Genomic DNA, 19,082 nt, shown 5'->3' with positions numbered 1-19,082 from the left:
GCAGGTCGCCTCACCCATAGAATGAGGGCCATGCAGTTATGTGGCAGTGAGACTACAAAGGAGGGTAAAGAATTGGGGTCATCATTGCAATCTACCACACACTCTAGCCTCTTATCCCCACCTCTACACCTACACATGCAGCTTGTGTTTTGGCAACATTGAACTTCTGATGACCTGCTCTAGCCATCACAAATATGCACATGTGAGAGTTTTTTTGTCTAATACTTCTTCTCTGGCTGGGTGCGGTGGCTCACACCTGTAATCCCAGCACTTTGCAAGGCCCAGGTAGTAGGATCACTTGAGCTCAGGAGTTCAAGACCAGCCTGAACAACATAGGGAGACCCTGTTTCTACCAAAAATAAAATAATTAGCCGCGTGTAATGGCATGCGCCTGTAGTCCTAGCTACTTGGGAGGCTGAGGCGGGAGAATTGCCTGAGCCCAAGAAGTTGAGGCTTTAGTGAGCCGTAATCTCGCTACTGTAATCCAGTCTGGGTGACAGAGTAAGACCTTGTCTCAAAAAAAAAAATTAGAATTAATACTTCTACCTCTACCCACTCTTGTCCTCCCAAGGGCACATTCACAGTAGATCCCAGAGCTAATGCTAAGAATGTTCTTAATTAGTAACATCAGTTCTCCCTCTGTAGAAAACTATGGATAAGTGTCATCTGTTCATTTTGTTATAAAATGTGTAACTAAATATCTTTTTTTTTTTTTTTTTTTTTGAGAAGGAGTTTCACTCTTGTTGCCCAGGCTGGAGTGCAATGGTGGGATCTCGGCTCACTGCAACCTCCACCTGCAGGGTTCAAGTGATTCTCCTGCCTCAGCCTCCGACTAGCTGGGATTGCAGGCCCGCGCCACCACACCTGGCTAATTTTTGTATTATTAGTAGAGACAGAGTTTTACCATGTTGACCAGGCTGGTCTTGAACTCCTGAACTCAGGTGACCCACTCGCCTTGGCCTCCCAAAGTGCTGGGATTATAGGCATGAGGGACTGTGCCTGGCCCTAAATATCTTTTTATTTGCTATTTATCATATCTGAATTTATGTCCATGAAATGACCATTTAATTTATAATACCTAGGTCACAATGTGGAAATTACTTAATGAGGACTTGAAGTATTTAAAAAAATTTTAAGGAACCAACAGTTGGAATACTATAAGAAGTTATCAGAAGTCTCAAAAATGTTCACTTCTTTAACCAATTAATTTTACTTGTAGAAATTCATTTGTACTTCCAGAATTCTTTTTTATTAATGAGACGTTTATTGCATACTTAAACAGTGTTACAGCCACTATCTGAGGTACCAGAGTTACAGCAGTGAATTAATTACGTTGAAATCTCTGGTTCATAGAGCTTAAATTGTAGTGAAGGGAAGATTGACTAAGAAAGAAAACAAACAAAACTACCTCCAAAGTTAAAAATCGAATAAACATGGTAAGATCTGTGGAGAAAAATAAGCAGGAAAGGAGAAGTAGGGTTGCCTGTGGAAGTGGGATGAGTGATACAGTAGGGAGGCAGGAGGGCCCCCTACTAAGAAAGGGACATTTGAAGTAAAGAACAAGCTGTACTAAAATGACCAAACGTACACACGTGTTGGGAAAATCCTTATTTATAGTAGTGAAAAATAAGAAACAGCTGGTTTCCAATAAGATAGAAATGAGTAAATTATGGTATTTATAAATGAGAATACTATTGTATCTTTAAAAATTTCTATAGAAAAATATTTAGACTTGAGAAAATACTCAGTACACAGGGAAAATACTCAATATACACACATGCACACATACAAAGTTTAAACAGCAGGATACAAAACACATTGTACTGTATGAGGCCAAACACAAAAAGGAAAAACCATATGTAACTATAATACAAAGGTTACAAACTTTATATTGGAAATATGTGCATCTAGTTATAAAAATGATTATTGCTAAGGGATGTGTGTTTTGCCATTGTGGTTTTTCTGTAGGTTCTTAATAATCTACAATGAATGTGCACTGCTTTTATGGAAAGAAATTGAAGAGCTCCCCAGATAATGAATTTACTATCAGCAATGTCCCTCTTGAGTTATGTTTACTCTTGCGGGTTCTGACTATTTTATTGACCTAAGTTATAAGTTATATTGACATAAGTTATAAGGTGTGATTTTAGGTGGTATCTGTGGTCTCATTCTCACACTTTGTTTTACAGGTTTGGTGTTTATGTTCCTCTTTGCTGTTTTCATCAAGATAGTAGAGCTCATCTTCTTCTCACAGACTATAACTATGTGGTTCAGCACCAGGCAGTAGAGGAAAGTGCCTCGACTGTGGGAGGCTTGGCCAAATCCAAAGACTTTCTCTCCTTGTTGCTGGAGTCACTGAAAGAACAGTTTAATAATGCCACACCCATCCCCACCCACAGTTGTCCCCTATCTCCAGACCTCATTCGCAATGAAGTAGAATGTCTGAAAGCAGATTTCAACCACAGAATCAAGGAGGTTCTCTTCAACTCCCTCTTCAGTGCCTACTATGTTGCATTTCTCCCCCTGTGTTTTGTGAAGGTAAGTGGTTATATTACTTTTATGTGCTTCCTGGATTTGTGTGTGAATTACATAAACTGGGTATTTCTTGTTTAATCCCCCTTTTCTCTGTCTCCCCTTTGGCAGCCTGGATGGTGGAGTTCGGCTGCATCTGGAGTGCACTAATACCGCTCCTGGTTGGCGGATAGGTATTTCCATATATGTGATGCACCCGTGGTGGTTCCCTCTTTTTTTCTTTTTTTTTTTAAGTATTTTTAGTTTCTGGGGAGAATCAAAATGTACTTATAATAGAATCAGTATGTAGTAGCTTAAGAGGACCAAGGTTTCAGTAAAACTCAGCCTACTGTGGTTGATCTTAACATGGTTATCAGGAGTTTCCTTGAATTTAATCTAACCTTTATCTAAACTTCAGTTTACTTCAATAGAAAAGAAAAATGGTCTGGATGTCACTTGGGCCCAAAATCTTTTGGTACATTTTAGTGCCATTTCTTTACCCATTCAGAAGTACTTCTGCAGCTGGAATGGTCCTTCAGAGAACACTCAGTTCTTCTAGAAAGGAGACACTTAAAATATAATTGCCTCTCCCTCCCATCCCTAACTCATAACAGCCAGAAAGTCAGGTTGAAGGATTGTGGAGGACTCTGCTCTTGAACTTTCTGCACGGACAGCAGGACCACCAGTGCATGTGTGACTCAGTGTGGCATTTGTCTGCAGGGCATATGTACACGAACCCATCCCTGCCTCTTTTTACCAGTGCATGGATCATTTCTCTCTCTTCTGATCTCTTCCAGAGTACCCAGTACTATGACATGCGCTGGTCATGTGAGCACCTCATTATGGTGTGGATCAATGCTTTTGTCATGCTCACCACACAACTGTTGCCATCCAAATACTGTGATTTGCTACATAAATCAGCTGCTCACCTGGGCAAGTGGCAGAAGCTGGAACATGGGTCCTACAGCAATGCTCCACAGCACATGTGAGTAAGCTAGAGGGTAAAACCATGTAACACTTTCTACATGCTGCTGATCATGTTTATTTGCTTTGTATGTCATTCTTGTTCTTGGCTTTGAACATTTAATTTTTAGTTTTTGTCTTACATGGATGCTTGTCATCATGCTAAACTGAATACAAGGGACATTAACTCATTTCCACCACCATCCCAGCTCCTTAAATGCGTTCTACCTTTCAGCTGCCCAGTCACTCTAGAGTGTGTAATTTGTCTCCCAAGCAATGCACTTGGAGTTCTCTTTCAATCTTACCCCTTTGCCCGAATTCAAAGTCATATATTTTATTTCTTTTTAGAAGACTTTTAGATTTGTCTTCTCATCTTCATTGCCACAGCTGAGTAGTTGCTAGCTACTCATCTCACACTTAACTGGAATATGATTCTCTCATTTTTTCTTTCTAATACATGCAGTTTTGTTATAGTAATTTTCCTTACCTGTACTTTTTTACTATTATTTTCTTTCTAAACTCTTTCCTGAATATTTCCCTGCTTCTCCTGTGTTTAAGTGAGAACTGTGCCTGACTGTGAGTTCTTTGGAATAATTTTTCTCAGTGTATCCCCCTTATCAGTCATTACTCCACATGGCTCCTGTGATCCAAAATGGCTAACATTAGGACCGTTTTATTCTGTCACTGCTAAGTCCTTCATCATACTTTTCTTTCAGACCCAAACCATCTTCATCTTCCCCCTTTTGTAATTCAAACATTTCACAAATTTCATCTAGAAATTTTTCCCTAGTTAAGTGGGACAGATTGAGGTGACCTTCCCTTTCCCTCTCCCCCTGAGAGTTCTCCCTTCAATTATCTGCCTTGATGTCTGATACAGATTAGCACAGGCCTTCAAGCCCAGGAACTGAAAGAGATTGGGCCAGGCTGAAAAGAAACCCGACTGTGGGCAAAGGACAGATTTCAATAAAAATTGAAAATACAATCCACAGTACTAGTACTGTACATCTTCAGGCTACTGATGGCACATGGCCATGAGGTGTATCATCACTTTAATGCTGGTAAGTGTGAGCAAGGCCGGTGGAACATTTTCGGAACTGGGAAAGCTTTAGGGTGCTAGAATTTTTTTTTTTTAAATAACATATCTAAACTGCCTCCCAGTTCTTATCCTAGGAAACTAACCTTTCCAAAATCAGGAAGAGATGAATTAACTTAGATTTTTTTTTTTTTTTAAAAAAAAGCTTAACCTGAAGATCCCTGTCCCCACCCAAACTCCATTATGCTGGAAAGAATGAAGCTGCTGCTTCTGTAACTTCTTTTCCCCCAGAGAAACCTCTATAAAAATAAACCATGAAAGCAGTGAAAAGTCTGTGTGTGTGAGATGTGTCGCTGTGTTCTACTGTATACCTTCTTACAGCTGTGAGGTATTTGAATTGTGTGATAAGCAAACTGATTTGCTATAGTTTTTTGGGATGTAATTCTGCAGTAAATGTCATGCTAGATTGACAATGTGCTAATTTCTCCACTACTCTTATTACCATCAGCTTTCTCTTCTTGTTTGTTCCCTCTAGCATTTCCACCAGTAGACTCTGCTCACTTGGGATGGAGATGACAGTCAGCCTGCTTACACACTGTTTTCTGGCTTACACATTTATGTCTGCTCATTCTTCTAAGCCTCTTAAGTCCTTTGACACTGAGTTAACTATATTTCTTTGCAACCTGTGTTTACTATATAGCAATGAAGTTAAAGTAACAAATCCTTTCTAAGACTACTCCAGTTTGACCATGGAATTACTGTATTTTCAGAATTCAGGCAGATGAAGCCTTGATTATTTAATTCCTTCCATAAAAATACAGCTGGCCTTGCCAGATACTATCTTATCTGTAATTGCCAATATGCTAACATTGCATTTCTTTCTCCCTTAGTTGGTCAGAAAATACAATATGGCCTCAGGGGGTGCTGGTGCGGCACAGCAGATGTTTATATAGAGCCATGGGGCCTTACAACGTGGCAGTGCCTTCAGATGTATCTCATGCCCGCTTTTATGCAAGTACCGCTTATTTATTTTCAAACATAAGCTTAGGGGTAAGTGTTAGGAGGCCACTCTATGTGGAAGCATGTAGCATAGCGTGTAGCACATACTAGGAAATTATTACATGGTAATTATTGCTACTAGCGTAACAGTGGTCCCTGTACTTTGGAAATGTCTTTTGAAGGGCAGTTTGAAGATCATATACTGTTATTCCAGTTTCAGTAGCTTAGCTGGTTTCTCTAGTTACATTGGTATTTGTTGAAACTAGTATTACTTGAAACAAGCAGGCAGTTATCTAAGACTCTTTTTTCATCTTACCATTTTTGTTTTGTAAGAGTTTGGTTTAGTGGTATTGTTAAGATATATTGTATCTGTGTATCCATAGTGACATTTAATATATTAATAGTGTGGTGGTTTTATTTTTAGGTATTTGTCATATATATTGTTTCTTTAAAAAGGCTTTAGCTTCCCCTTTGGAAGTCAGACAAATGCCATGAAAAGGAAAAAAGCTTAAAAGGTAAAAAAGGAAAAAGCAATAGAAACCCACTACATTCCATTGAACTCATGCCTTTGGTTATGATCTATTTGGTCTTTCAGCCTTCCAGAAATTGTCTGTACAAGGCAAAAGTACATACTTATAAAAGAAAGGCCAGCTGACTAATGCAAGTGGGGAAAAGTAGGTGCCTGCAGGGGACTGTTTATAGTAAAAATGCCCATAGTGTAGTGCCTTGCTTTTGAAAGGGGATCATATTCTAAAAAAGAATTGGAGATCTTTTTTAAGATACTTGAATCTCTTTCTCCCTCTGTCCTTCTCAGTTCCTGTGAGGGTACATGGACTTTCTGGTTCTGCAGGTGTTTGTTATTGTGGGACACTTCAATTAAATTTTGGGAACTTGCCCCAGGGCATGATGCTTATAAATACCATGGTAGGGGAATGCAGGGTGGGGCAGGTTGGGAGGAACATGGGGAAGGTGAAAGGCCCTTGAGTGAGAAAACGACAAGCATCTCCTTCTTGACGCCGGTGGAAATGCCTTAAGGTGGAGGAAAGGACTTAAGTCACAAGTACATGAGTACTTGATTTCTATACAGAATATTTAATTCAGCTAGCTGAATTCTCTAGGCCATTAATGACTTCTGTTGGTTCTTGCTGTCTCCTTGAGACCTGTGATAGCCAAATAGTTCATTAGAATTTTCTGCTTGAAAATTAAGTAGTTTCCTTGCTAGCTCTGGACAGCTGAAAAATCAGGTGGAATCTATGGAAAAACGATTAGGCAAGTTGATTTATTACTGATTTTGCAGGACTGGATAGATAGTTAAATCAGTGCAGATAGTTAAATCAGTGCTTCTCAAATTGATCCATGGGCCACCTGCTTATAAATCACCTGGCCCACTATTTTTAAAAAGTGATTCAGGGCCCCTATATCAGACTTCTGAACCAGAATCTCTGGATGATCCCAGGAATTGGCAGCATTTGTGGATTTGGAAATGATTCTTAGGCACACTGAAGTTTCAAAACAGTCATTTAAAGTGTGCCTATTACCTATAGCTGTCAGACTCCAGGTTAAACATTTTCTTCCTCTTGAACCTGGAAACGTTTTAAAGCTGTCATGATATTTTGGCTTCATTCTGAGGTGTAAGCTCTTAAAATCTAAATTCCATCTAAATTAGTTATTTTAGATCTGATCACTGCTGTTACTGCACCCTTGTCTTCATCTAGATTTAGGATTAGACTGGTTAAGCTGAATTGTTAATGTTCTTTTACAACTTGTGGCCTATATGTTTGTATTCATAATAACTTTGTATTAGAAAACCAGAATTTAGCCTTTTAAAGTGGAGAATTTAGTGGGAGTAAATATAGTAGTAAGCCCTATTTTTAGTCTAATTCTGACTCATTTTTCCTTCCTTCCTCCTTATCCTGTCTTTGTGCACCCTACTTCTCAATATCCAGAAAAAAATCAGTAATTAAACACACAGGTATATGGTGTAGAGGATTTCAGTCAGTGACCATGGTGGGTAAACAGTTTAAGGAAAAATTAAGAAACTATTGTATTGATATTCGACTTGTAACCTCTCTTTTCCCCAAACTTGTCTAGTGTTGGTATTTATGTCTTAGTTTGCAAGCCAAGAATGTTTTTTACATTTTTAAATGGTTACATAAGTACCTATGTAATATCCTTAATTTTTGCCTCTTGACTTACAAAGCCTAAAATATTTCCTGTTTGGTCCTTTATCCACCTCTGTCTTAGATGAATATACTTTTGTGTTTATCCTAAATAAAATATGTACCTGAGATACAATCTAAGAAAAATGTTTATAAGTAGTTTTCTTTTGGGCATAATCTCTTTTCGTGTCTCGGGGCATTGAAATAAAAATTATTTCATTATTTCTTGAGCAAAAAGGAAAAGGTTTCAATTTTTATGGCAAGAAATAGCCTGATTGATATTAAATAAACGGATCTATTTATTATTATATATGGGAACCTGTAAATATTAAATTATTTTAGAAAAATCAATGCAAGAATAACTATAGCCATTACTTTTCTATGAAATAACGTTTTGCTTTTTTAACTTCCTCACAGTTCTTATTTCATCGACCATTAAGGCTGTTAAATCTGCTTATCCTTATTGAGGGCAGTGTCGTCTTCTATCAGCTCTATTCCTTGCTGCGGTCGGAGAAGTGGAACCACACACTTTCCATGGCTCTCATCCTCTTCTGCAACTACTATGTTTTATTTAAACTTCTCCGGGACAGAATAGTATTAGGCAGGGCATACTCCTACCCACTCAACAGTTATGAACTCAAGGCAAACTAAGCTGCCTCTCAACAATGAGGGAGAACTCAGATAAAAATATTTTCATACGTTCTATTTTTTTCTTGTGATTTTTATAAATATTTAAGATATTTTATATTTTGTATACTATTATGTTTTGAAAGTCGGGAAGGGTAAGGGATATTAAATGTATCCATAAACAAGGTGATGTGATCTTTCATGTGTTAGTATATTCGAATAATATACATATGAGAGGTATGCCTGTCCAGTAAAGAGATTGATTTGTTTGTATGGCTCTGGAATAACTCATTCGTTTATGAACACATCTCATGTATTACTTGACACAGTACCTTTGGTATGTCTGCTTTTCTTTCAATCCTCATTATCTTTAGCCCTCAGCTGGCCAGTAATTATTGCTAAAGAAGGGGAGATCAATGGAGTTGCCTACCAGCACCCATTCTCTTTTAGTTCAGCTGGCTAATAGTATTGGAATACATTGGGAAAAGAGTGGGTTAAAGTCCTAGGTGGAGTTCTCTTTGTTGCCTACCAGGAGGAAGCAGTAGGCTTCCTTTCTAAGATAGGGACTCAGCTGGTCTATTTCACCCTGTGACATTTAAATATACTTTTGAATAAGCTACTATGCTGAGGCTCAGGGTTTTGCTGCCACTTTTCCTGTTTTTCCACTTCTGCCTCCAGAAATTTTCCTCTTAGTTGTTTGAAATAATACTTTACCAGACTTCATGAATGTAGTCTGCCCACATTCATGAAGAAGATGATGTGTGGCTGGATCAGTAGGAGAAGCTGAGTGCAAATGCCATGTGGGCTAGAGTATGGGAAGGTTGAAAATTCCAAGTAACTGGGAGAATGGGCAAGTCCTCAGCTGAACAATCTTGGATGTCTAGCAGCAACCCATCTACAATGGCATTATGTTTGGAGTTATGAGGGGAAGTGAAAGATAAGAATTACCTACAGCTTTGTATTCAGATAATTTATATCCAAAATTTGTGTTTTAAATTTCATACTCCAGAACTTTCATGTTTATGAGTATTAGCCCTTTAAGTTATGGGAGGTGATATACTTAGTCCACTGATGTTGTCACTTGTCATCTAAACTTACGAGACCTTGTGTTAGAGAATCTAAAATATATTGTCATATGTTTTCTGTGCTGAGTTTGGTTTGTTACACTGTGAAGCTTTTGGTGAAACAAAATAAGACTTATGAAGTAAAAAGACCAATCATGTAGTTGACAAGCTGGCTCTGAAAATAATTCTTGCAGAAGAGTTCCTGAAAGCCTTCACCAAAGGAAACATTGTGAGGAGTGTGTATAAAACCAAGGTACCCAATATCAGTTTTATGTTTAAATCAATAATTGTTTCTTTAAATATTTTGACGTGTATACTTTTTTTTTAAGTTAACATTATTAGGCATTCAGTCTGAGTCTGTTCAACCATTCAACAAATATATATTAACCACTAGGCACTATATTAAGCCCTGGGGATATAGCAGTGAATGAGAAATGCAAAGGTCCTACTTGCACAGAGCTTACAATATGGGTGGGGGTAGGGGAGTTAGGTGGTGCAGAAAATACAGCAAATAAATTTATATGTAATATAACATTCCCTGGTAGTAGTGATAAGTGCAGTAAAGGGAAATCAGGGCAAGGAAATAGTGGTAAGAATAGCACTGCTAGAAGGCATCTTTGAGGAGATGATTTTTAAGCAAAGACAAAGCAAGACTGAATCATATAAATAGCTTTGGAGAGAATTCATGTTACAGTAGCAGCAAGGGCAGTGCCCTGAGGTGGGGACAAGTTGGTATATTGGAAGAATAGCAAGAAAATAAGTATATTAGGTTAGTTGCTTTTTAAAGTAGTTCAGCCTAAATATAGTGGTTCTTGAGGTAGGGGTGGGAAGGGTAGGGAATCTGCCATCTCTCTGTTCTTTCCGTAGGATCTTGAAAATATGCTTCTCTTGGCAGGAACATTTTCATGAGATTACTCGGCAGTTTAGAGCAAAATGGGTGGCATGGGCACAGAGATATCTCATCAAAATTGCCCCAACTTGGCTCTAGCTTGGAAAAGTAACCCAGATAACCCTGATTAGAGATGACAGACCAGTCTTATAAATTAATATGATGCCCCTTCTGGCTTGATCTGTCTTCGTCCTATCCTAAGGGAATAGCACAGAACCAGAAGCTGGCTTGGCTAAATAAATAAGTGGATGTAAGAAATAAATAAAAATTAATTTTGGCTAATGGAATTGCAAAGTTCCTCCTACCCTCACCTCCAGATATGGCAGCATACGGGGCATAAGACCGTTTAGTTCAACCTGTTCTACACATTCCAGCTGTTTTTTGTTTGTTTTGTTGTTTTGTTTTTGTAGGGGCCACGTTCATGGAAGAGAGAAAAATTACTAGTTACCTGATATCCTATTATAGTTCATGTAACAGAAGGGACACTATATTTGCTCACTGATAGTAGAAAAATGTGTAATCATTAAAGAATGACCTTTTTTGTAATTCTTTGTTGGCAAGTTAAAATTGTTTGTGGAAAGCATGGTATAGCAAAAGTTCAGTTAGGTGAACTTGGATACCGGAAAAGGAAAGAAGATACTTGACTAGTCTGGGTGGTCTAAGGTGGGTAAATAAAGGAGTAGAGGAGGGTAGTTCACAGGAGTGCGCATGACAGAAGTTTTCCTCAATATCCTGTTTACTCTGATTCCGTGTTTATATTCCTAATCCTCCTTTCCTTCCTGTCCCTATCAATCACCACCACTGCCACCTGTTCTGCCGTTTCTCTCTCTTTTTTAATTAATTTTTTTTATTTCTATTAAGCTAGCCAGGCATCTCATTTCTATGTACTGGGCAATTATATGCCAAACACTGCTGGGTGCCGGAGATAGTGATGTTCGAGTTCATTAACTAATAGAAGACAGACAAGTAAACCAGTTGTCACACAAGGGTGTTCATTAATAGAAATATGTATGAGATATGTAATAGATATCAGATCTATTAACAATCTTGAGTGTGAAGCCCAATAAAGTGCTCTTTTCATAAGTACTTCAAATAAGCAGACAGATGTCTTGGAACTTGTAGACAGAAGACAGCTAATGAAAGATTATAAGCCAAGAATAACTTATGATTCACTGGTTTCTAGTTTCCAAAGTAATCTCTAGATCAGCAGCATCAGCATCACTTAACTGGAAACTTGTTAGAAATGGACATTTTCAAGCCCTACTCCACACCTACTGAGTAAGAAACTACATGGAGCCCAGCAATCTGTTTTAACATGCTGTCCAGGTGATTTTCAGGAATGCTGAAGTTTGAGAACCACTATCCTCTCTTAGACAACTTTGGCAGCAGTATGTAGAATAGGTTTGGAGATGGAGCAATGTTGATGAGACTACAAGCAGGAGATTAGCCAACTCTTTAAAAAGTCCACGTAAGAGAAAATGAAAAACAGAGCAAGATGCTGGAGTAGGAAGTCTCAGGCTCCACTTGCTTTCATAGAAAGTTCAAATAGCAACTCCACAGACTAGAACATCTTTTTGAAACCCCAACACTTAGAAACTAGTCTGAGACACTAGTATGGTCCATAAAGCTGAATGAAAGCTGAATTCAAAGAGTTAAGAACAGTCTCACTTTGACTATATTGCTCCCTCCTTTCCCCCAACTTGACATAATGCCAGATGGAGAATTCCCTAGGCCAGCAGTTTATACAGGGGGAAAAGAAAATGAGATCCAGTTTCCCTAGCATTCCAAGATGCTTACCAGGAAGCCCACTCTGGTCTCATCTCATGAGAAGCAGTAGGGGAAACAGCATGGCTAGACTGCCTGGAGTCAGGTAGAAACAAAGAAAGGAAGCAGAGGTAGTGACCAGCATGCAGATAGTGGTGGTACCTCTGTGTTCCTGCTTGGCTGAGGTGACTGATCAAAGATATCAGTCAATCTCATAGCCCACCTGCAAGGCTGAGCTGGTCACCTTCAAAATTTGCACAGTAGTGGCTGGGTGTGGTGGCTCATGCCTGTAACCCCAGCACTTTGGGAGGCTGAGGCAGGTGGATCACTTGAGGTTGGGAGTTCAAGGCCAGTCTGTGAAACCCTGTCTCTTCAAAAAATACAAAAATTAGCTGGGCATGGTGGCTCACGCCTGTAATCCCAACTACTCGGGAGACTGACACAGGAGAATTGCTTGAACTCAGGAGGCAGAGGTTGCAGTGGGCTGAGATTGTGTCACCACACTCCAGCCTGGGCAACAGAGCAAGACTCCATCTCAAAAAAAGAAAGAAAAAGAAAAAGGACAGTGGGAAGTACAATCTAGCCTGAATCCCTACACTACTGGTCTTCCTGCCTAGCTTCAGAGCCAACTCCCAACAACCCTGCCCAGGAAGGGAGATGCCTGCCTTTTATTTTGGAGAGGTGAAGGGGCTAGACCACCTTGACCTTAGAAGTCAAGCAGCAGCTCCACCAAGCCAAAAAGCACTTCCAATAACCCTACCCAGGCAAGGAGACTTCCACCTCCACACATCCAGAAGAAGCAAAGTGGCTAGACCTGCTTAACTCTGGAGATCAAACAGCCACTGAGCCAAAATTTCACTCTATGGCTTCATCCTGACAGGGAGGCAACCCTTAATTGTGCATTTCTAAGGAGTACAGCCTCTGGTCACGTATGTTATGAGTAGTGACTCTGCCTAACCTTGTATCCCAGTCTACAGCCCTGCCAAATTGCAGGTCCCAAATATCAGAATTATCAGCCAGGCAGTACATCTTATGGCCAGTCTGACCAGAAGTCATTGCAATACCCAACCAGCAACTCAACAGAGCAAAAGCAGTGGCCCAGTCAGCTAGAGAACTCGCAAGAAGCTCTGCCTGCCTGGGGTCGTCATCAGCTGACCCTTCCGGAATCATAGGATAGACTAAATAGTGAAGGTCTATCCCTTCCCAAGAACTCCTGTAACGGCCAGAAGAGGAGGCTGTCTCCTCAAATGCACAGACAACAATACAAGAACATACGGATTATGAAGAATCAGGGAATCATGACAACTACAAAAGAAACCAATAAAGGTCCAATAATAGACCCCAAAGAAATGGAGATTTATGAAATAACTGACAAAGAATTCAGAATAATACCCATAAAGAAGTTCAGTGAACTATTAATGTATACAGATAAAAAATTTAATGAAATTTGAAAACAGTACACTAAAAAGAAAGTTGATAAACAGAAACAATAAGAATGGGATAGAAATTCAAGAGACTGAAAAATTCAACAGAAAGCTTCAACAGCTGACTCAGCCAAGAAGAAGAAAGAATCAGTATGCTGGGAGACAGAACATTTGAAATTATCTAGCCTGGAGCAAAAAAAAGAAGAACAAAAGAATTTCTAAAATTAAAGCCTACAGATTATGGAACACCATCAAGAGACCAAACCTTCACATAATAGTGGTTGGAGAAGGAGAAGAAAGAGGTGCCTGAAAAGCATGTTTAAAGGGGCCAAGAAGCATATTTAAAGAAATAACGGCTGAAAACTTCCTTAATCTGTGGTATATGCCAACATCCAAGTACAGGAACTGCAGAGGTTTCCAATCAAATTCAACCCAAAGAGGAGTACACCACAACACATAATAAACTATCAAAAATCAAAGGCAAAAAATTTTGAGAGCATCAAGAGGCAAGAAACATATCACATAAAAAGGAGTGCCATACAACCATCGGCAGAGTTCTCAGCATAAACCCTCAGGTCAGGAGAGAGTGGGATAAATTCAAAGTGCTCAAGAGAACAACTGCCAACCAACAATACTTTATTCAGCAAATCTGTCTTTCATAAATGAGGGAGAAGTAAAAAAAAAAAAAAAAAAAGAAAGAGAAAAGTGTGTTTTCCCAGACAAACAAAAGCTAAAGGAATTCATCATCACTAGACCTGCCTTGTAGGAATTGCTAAATGGAGTTATTTAAACTGAAACAAAAAGCTACTAATTAATAACATAAAACATGCACGAAACTCAAACATATAAATAAAGCAGAGCCCATTCAGAATACTATTGGATTGTAATGATGGTGTAAAAGTATAGAGTTATATGCAAAGTTAAGTTGTTATAAGCTTGAAATAGGTGGTTGTAAGTATAAGATGTTCCATGTAAGCCTAATGGTAACCACAAAGCAAAAATCTTTAGAAGCACAAAACAAAAATATCAAAGCATACTACTATAGAAAACAAACCACAAAGGAATACAGAAAGAGAGGAGGAAAGAAATGAAGTATGTACAAAACAATCAGAAAACAACTGACAAAATGGCAGTAGTATGTCCTTACCTAGCAACGATTGAATGTCAATGGATTAATTTCTCCAATAAAAAGACATAGAGTGGCTGAATGGATAAAATAAGACCTAATTATATGCTGCCAACAAGAGACTCACCTCACTTTTAGACATAGACTGAAAGTGAAGGGATAGAAAAGAATACTCCACACAAATGGAAACCAAAAGAGAGTGGGGTGGCTATACTTATATCAGACAACATAGACTTTAAGTCAAAAACTCTGAAAAAAAAACATAAAGAAGGACATCATATGATAAAAGAGTCAATTCATCCAGAGGACATAACAATTGTAAATTTATATGCACTCAATGTTGAAGTACCTAAATATATAGCACAAATATTAAAGGATCTGAAGGGAGAGACAGATTACAACACAAGAATAGTAGGGGACTTCAGTACCCCATCTCAACAATGGACAGATCATCTAAACAGAATTAATAAGGAAGCATTAGATTTGAGCAACACTGGACCAAATGGACCTAACAGACATATACAGAACATTCCATCTAATAGCAACAGAATACACACTCTCAAGTGCACACAGAGCATTCACCAGAATAGATCACATGTTAGGGCACAAAAAAAGCCTCAGCAAATTTAAGAAGACTGAAATTATATCAAATATCTTTTCCAATCACAATGGTATGAAATGAGAAAAGAATACCAAGAGGAATTTTGGAGAATTCACAAATACATGGAAATTAAACATTCTCCTGGACAACCAATACATCGATGAAGAAATTAAAGGGAAAATTTTAAAGGATCTTGAGACAAAAATGGAAACACAACATATTAAAACTTATGGGATGCAGCAAAAGCAGTTTTAAGAGTAAAGTTTATAGCAATAAATGCCTACATCAAAAAAGAAGTTCTCAAATAAACAACAACATTATACCTCAAAGAACTAGAAAAAGAACAAATAAAGCCCAAAGTTAGCAGAAAGAAGGAAATAATTATGATCACAGCAGAAATAAATAAGAGATAGAAAGGCAATACAAAAGACCAATGAAACAAAAAGCTGCTTTTTTGAAAAGATAAAATTTACAAACCTTTAGCTAGACTAAGAAAAAAAGAATAGATCAAATAAATAAAATCACAAATGAGGAAAGGACATTACAGCTGATACTCCAGAAATACAAAGGATCATGAAAGACTACTATAAACAAATGCCAACAAATTGGAAAATCTACAATAAATGGATAAATTCTTAGATGCATGTAATCCCAAGACCAAATAATGAAGAAATAGAAAAATCTGAACAGACCAATAACTAGTAAGGAGATTGAATCAGTAATAAAAAGTCCGTCATCAAAGAAAAACCCAAGACCTGATGAGTTCACAGCTTAATTCTACCAAACATTTAAAGAATTAATACCAATCTTGTTCAAACTCTTCCAAAAAAAAAAAAAAAAAAAAAATTGGGAGAGGAGGGAGTACTTCCAAGCTCTTTCTGGAGGGCAGCATTACCCTAATACTAAAGCCAGACAAGGAAATTACAAGAAAAGAAAATTACAGGCCAATATCCTTGATGAACATAGAAGCAAAAATCCTCAACAAAATACTAGCAAACTGAATTCAACAACATATTAAAAGGATTATCCACGATGATCAAGTGGAATTTATCCCTGGTATATTAGGATGGTTAACAATATGCAAATCAATACATGTAACATATCACATTAACAGAATGAAGGACAAAATCTATATGATCATCTCCTTAGATGAAGAAAAAGCATTTGACAAAATTCAACATCCTTTCATGATAATAACTCTCACCAAAATAAGGAATAGAAGGGTTGTACCTCAATACAGTGAAGGCCACATATGAGAAGCCCATAGCTAACATTATACTGAATGATGGAAAATTGAAAGCCTTTCCTCTAAGATCTGGAACAACATGAGGATGCTCACTCTTGCCATTTCTAGATTATACAGTATTGGAAATCTTTGCCTGAGCAATTAGGCAAGAGAAAGAAATAAATAGCACACAAATAGAAAGGAACAAGTGAAATTGTCAGTTTGCTGAAATGACATAATCTTATAGAAAATCCAACAGTCTTCACTGAAAAACTGTTGGAACTAATAAATATAGTAATGTTGCAGGATCCAAAATCGACACACAAAATCAGTAGCATTTCTATACACTAACAACAAACTATCTGAAAAGAAATCAAGAGAACAATCCCACTTACAAAGCTACAAAAAGAAATACTTAGGAATAAATTTAACCAAGGACTTGAAAGACCTGTACACCAAAAACTATAAAATGTTGGTGAAATAAATTGAAGATGATACAAATAAGTGGAAAGAGTTCTTGTGTTTATGGGGTGGAAGAATCAATATTGTTAAAATGTCCACACTACCCAAAGTAATCTAAAGATTTAGTGCAATCCCTATCAAGATTCTAATGTCATTTTTATAGAAATAGAAGAAATAATCCTAAAATTCATAAAAAACCACAAACACCCCCAAATGGCCAAGGCAATCAAGCAAAAAGAACAAGCCTGGAGATGCCACACTACTTGATTTCAAACTGTACTACAAAGCTATAACAATTAAAACAGTACAGTACTGGCAAAAATAGACCCATTGACAAATGGAATAGAATAGGGAGTCCAGAAATGAACCCACACATGTACAATCAGTTGATTTTACAAAGGTTCCAAGAATACCCAATGAGAAAAGAATAGTCTCTCTAGGTGGTATTGGGAAAACTGGATATCCACATGCAGAAGAATGAAATTGAATTCTTATCTTACACCATATATGAAAATCAACCTAAAATAGATTAAGAGATGTGAATGTAGGACCTGAAACTATAAAACCACCAACCCCGTCTCTACTAAAAATACCAAAAAAAAAAAAAAAAATTAGCCGGGTGTGGTGGCGGTTGCCTGTAGTCCCAGCTACTCGGGAGGCTGAGGCAGGAGAATGGCATGAACCCAGGAGGCAGAGCTTGCAGTGAGCCAAGATGGCGCCACTGTGCTCCAGAGCGAGACTCCATCTGAAAAAAAAAAAAGAAGAAGAAAACATATGAGGAAAACTACATGACACTGATCTGCGCAATGACTTTTTGGATTTGATCCAAAAAGCACAGGCAACAAAAGCAAAAACAGACAAATCGGATTACATCAAACTAAAAAGATTCTGCACCATAAAGGAAACAATTAACAGTGTTACAATTGGAAACAACTGCACCACAAAAGGGAACAATTAACAGGAAACAGTGAACAGCAGAGACAACCTATAGATGGGGAGAAAATTTCTGCAAGTTATACACCCAATAGAGAGTTAATCTCCAAAATATATAAGGAGCTCAAACAACTCAATTGTAAGAAAACAAAAACTGAATTAAAAAATAGGCAAGGGATCAAAATAGACATTTTTCAAGGAAGAACTGCAAATGGCCAATAGACATATGAAAAATTGCTCAATATTGTTAATAGAGAAGTGCAAATTAAAACTACAATAAGAGATCACTACACTTTTCAGAATGAGTAGGATGGTAGTTACAGAGGCTGGGGAGGTGATGGTCAAAGTGTACAAAGTCTCAGAAGGAATATGGTCTTTTTTTTAGTTCTATTGCACAGCATGGTGAATACAGTTAATAGCATATTACACATTTCAACATTGCTGAGAATAAATTCCAAATGTTCTCACCACAAAAGTTTTAACCAGTTCAATTTAATTATTTAACATTATATTCATAAATCATAATATCAGTTTGTACCCCCAATAAAAGTATACAATTATGTACTTTCAATTTCCATGCAAGAGAAAATAGTGGTGAGGTGGGTCACCAGTGTGAGGGTGGTAGAAGCAACTATGGGCATAAATAAGATAGTGCAGGGAAAGCATATGACGTGAAAAGGGAAAGAAGGACAGAATTCTGGCAAATAATAGCTTTTAAGGAATCTTGTTTTAGGGAGACAGAGTCTTGTTCTATTGCCCAGGCTCAGGTGATTCTCCTACCTCAGCCTCCTGAGTACCTGGGACTACAGGCGTGCACCACCACATCCAGCTAATTTTTTTTTTTTTTTTTTTTTTTGTAGAGATGGGGTCTTCCTGTGTTGCCCAGGCTGGTCTTGAATTCCTGGGCTCAAATAATCCTCTTGCCTTGGCCTCCCAAAGTGCTGGGATTGCAGGCATGAGCCACAGTGCCTGGCCAGGAAGAGGAACCTTTTAAGTGAACAAAGCTAAGAAAATGAATGGCCATGGAAGGAGGCAAAGCAGAAAGTTTCAAAAGAGGAATGATCAATAGGATCACATATAACAGGGAAGTCTAGAGACTGAGAAGTGAATGTTGGATTTGGATATTAGACTACTGGTGACGTTAGCAAGAGAAATTTTAGCGGAGTTATGCGGGCCGAGGTCAGGCTGCCATTGGTCCAGAATAGTGAATTGTAATGAAGAAGTAGAAATTGAGCATTGATGACACTGATGACTCTTCCAAGAACCTAGACACAAGGTGGTAAAGGTGGACAGAATTGAGGA

General features: G+C 38.0%; 1 protein-coding gene across 9 annotated transcripts in view; it reads left to right on the top strand.

The window, feature by feature from the left end:
- Window positions 1-9,524, top strand: part of TMEM39A (transmembrane protein 39A) — a 40,575-nt gene extending 31,051 nt beyond the window's left edge. For 6 of the 9 annotated variants that reach the window (XM_063661661.1, XM_054481048.2, XM_063661660.1 and 3 more), the window contains 4 exons: window positions 2,190-2,538; window positions 3,309-3,496; window positions 5,398-5,518; window positions 8,083-9,524. In XM_063661661.1, coding sequence (XP_063517731.1) covers window positions 2,190-2,538; window positions 3,309-3,496; window positions 5,398-5,518; window positions 8,083-8,316 — 892 coding nt within the window. In that variant the 3' untranslated portion in view covers window positions 8,317-9,524. Of the gene's footprint in view, window positions 1-2,189; window positions 2,539-3,308; window positions 3,497-4,351; window positions 6,037-8,082 lie in introns of those variants that run through there. The other 3 variants (XR_010125682.1, XM_063661663.1, XM_063661662.1) reach the window with 3 other exon arrangements.
- The last annotated feature ends 9,558 nt before the right edge of the window (window positions 9,525-19,082 follow it).

This window comes from Pongo pygmaeus, chromosome 2, assembly GCF_028885625.2.
Source record: "Pongo pygmaeus isolate AG05252 chromosome 2, NHGRI_mPonPyg2-v2.0_pri, whole genome shotgun sequence".
NCBI lineage: Eukaryota > Metazoa > Chordata > Mammalia > Primates > Hominidae > Pongo > Pongo pygmaeus.
The sequence above is the reverse complement of the archived record's forward strand: the minus strand, read 5'-3'. Positions and strand labels throughout refer to the sequence as shown.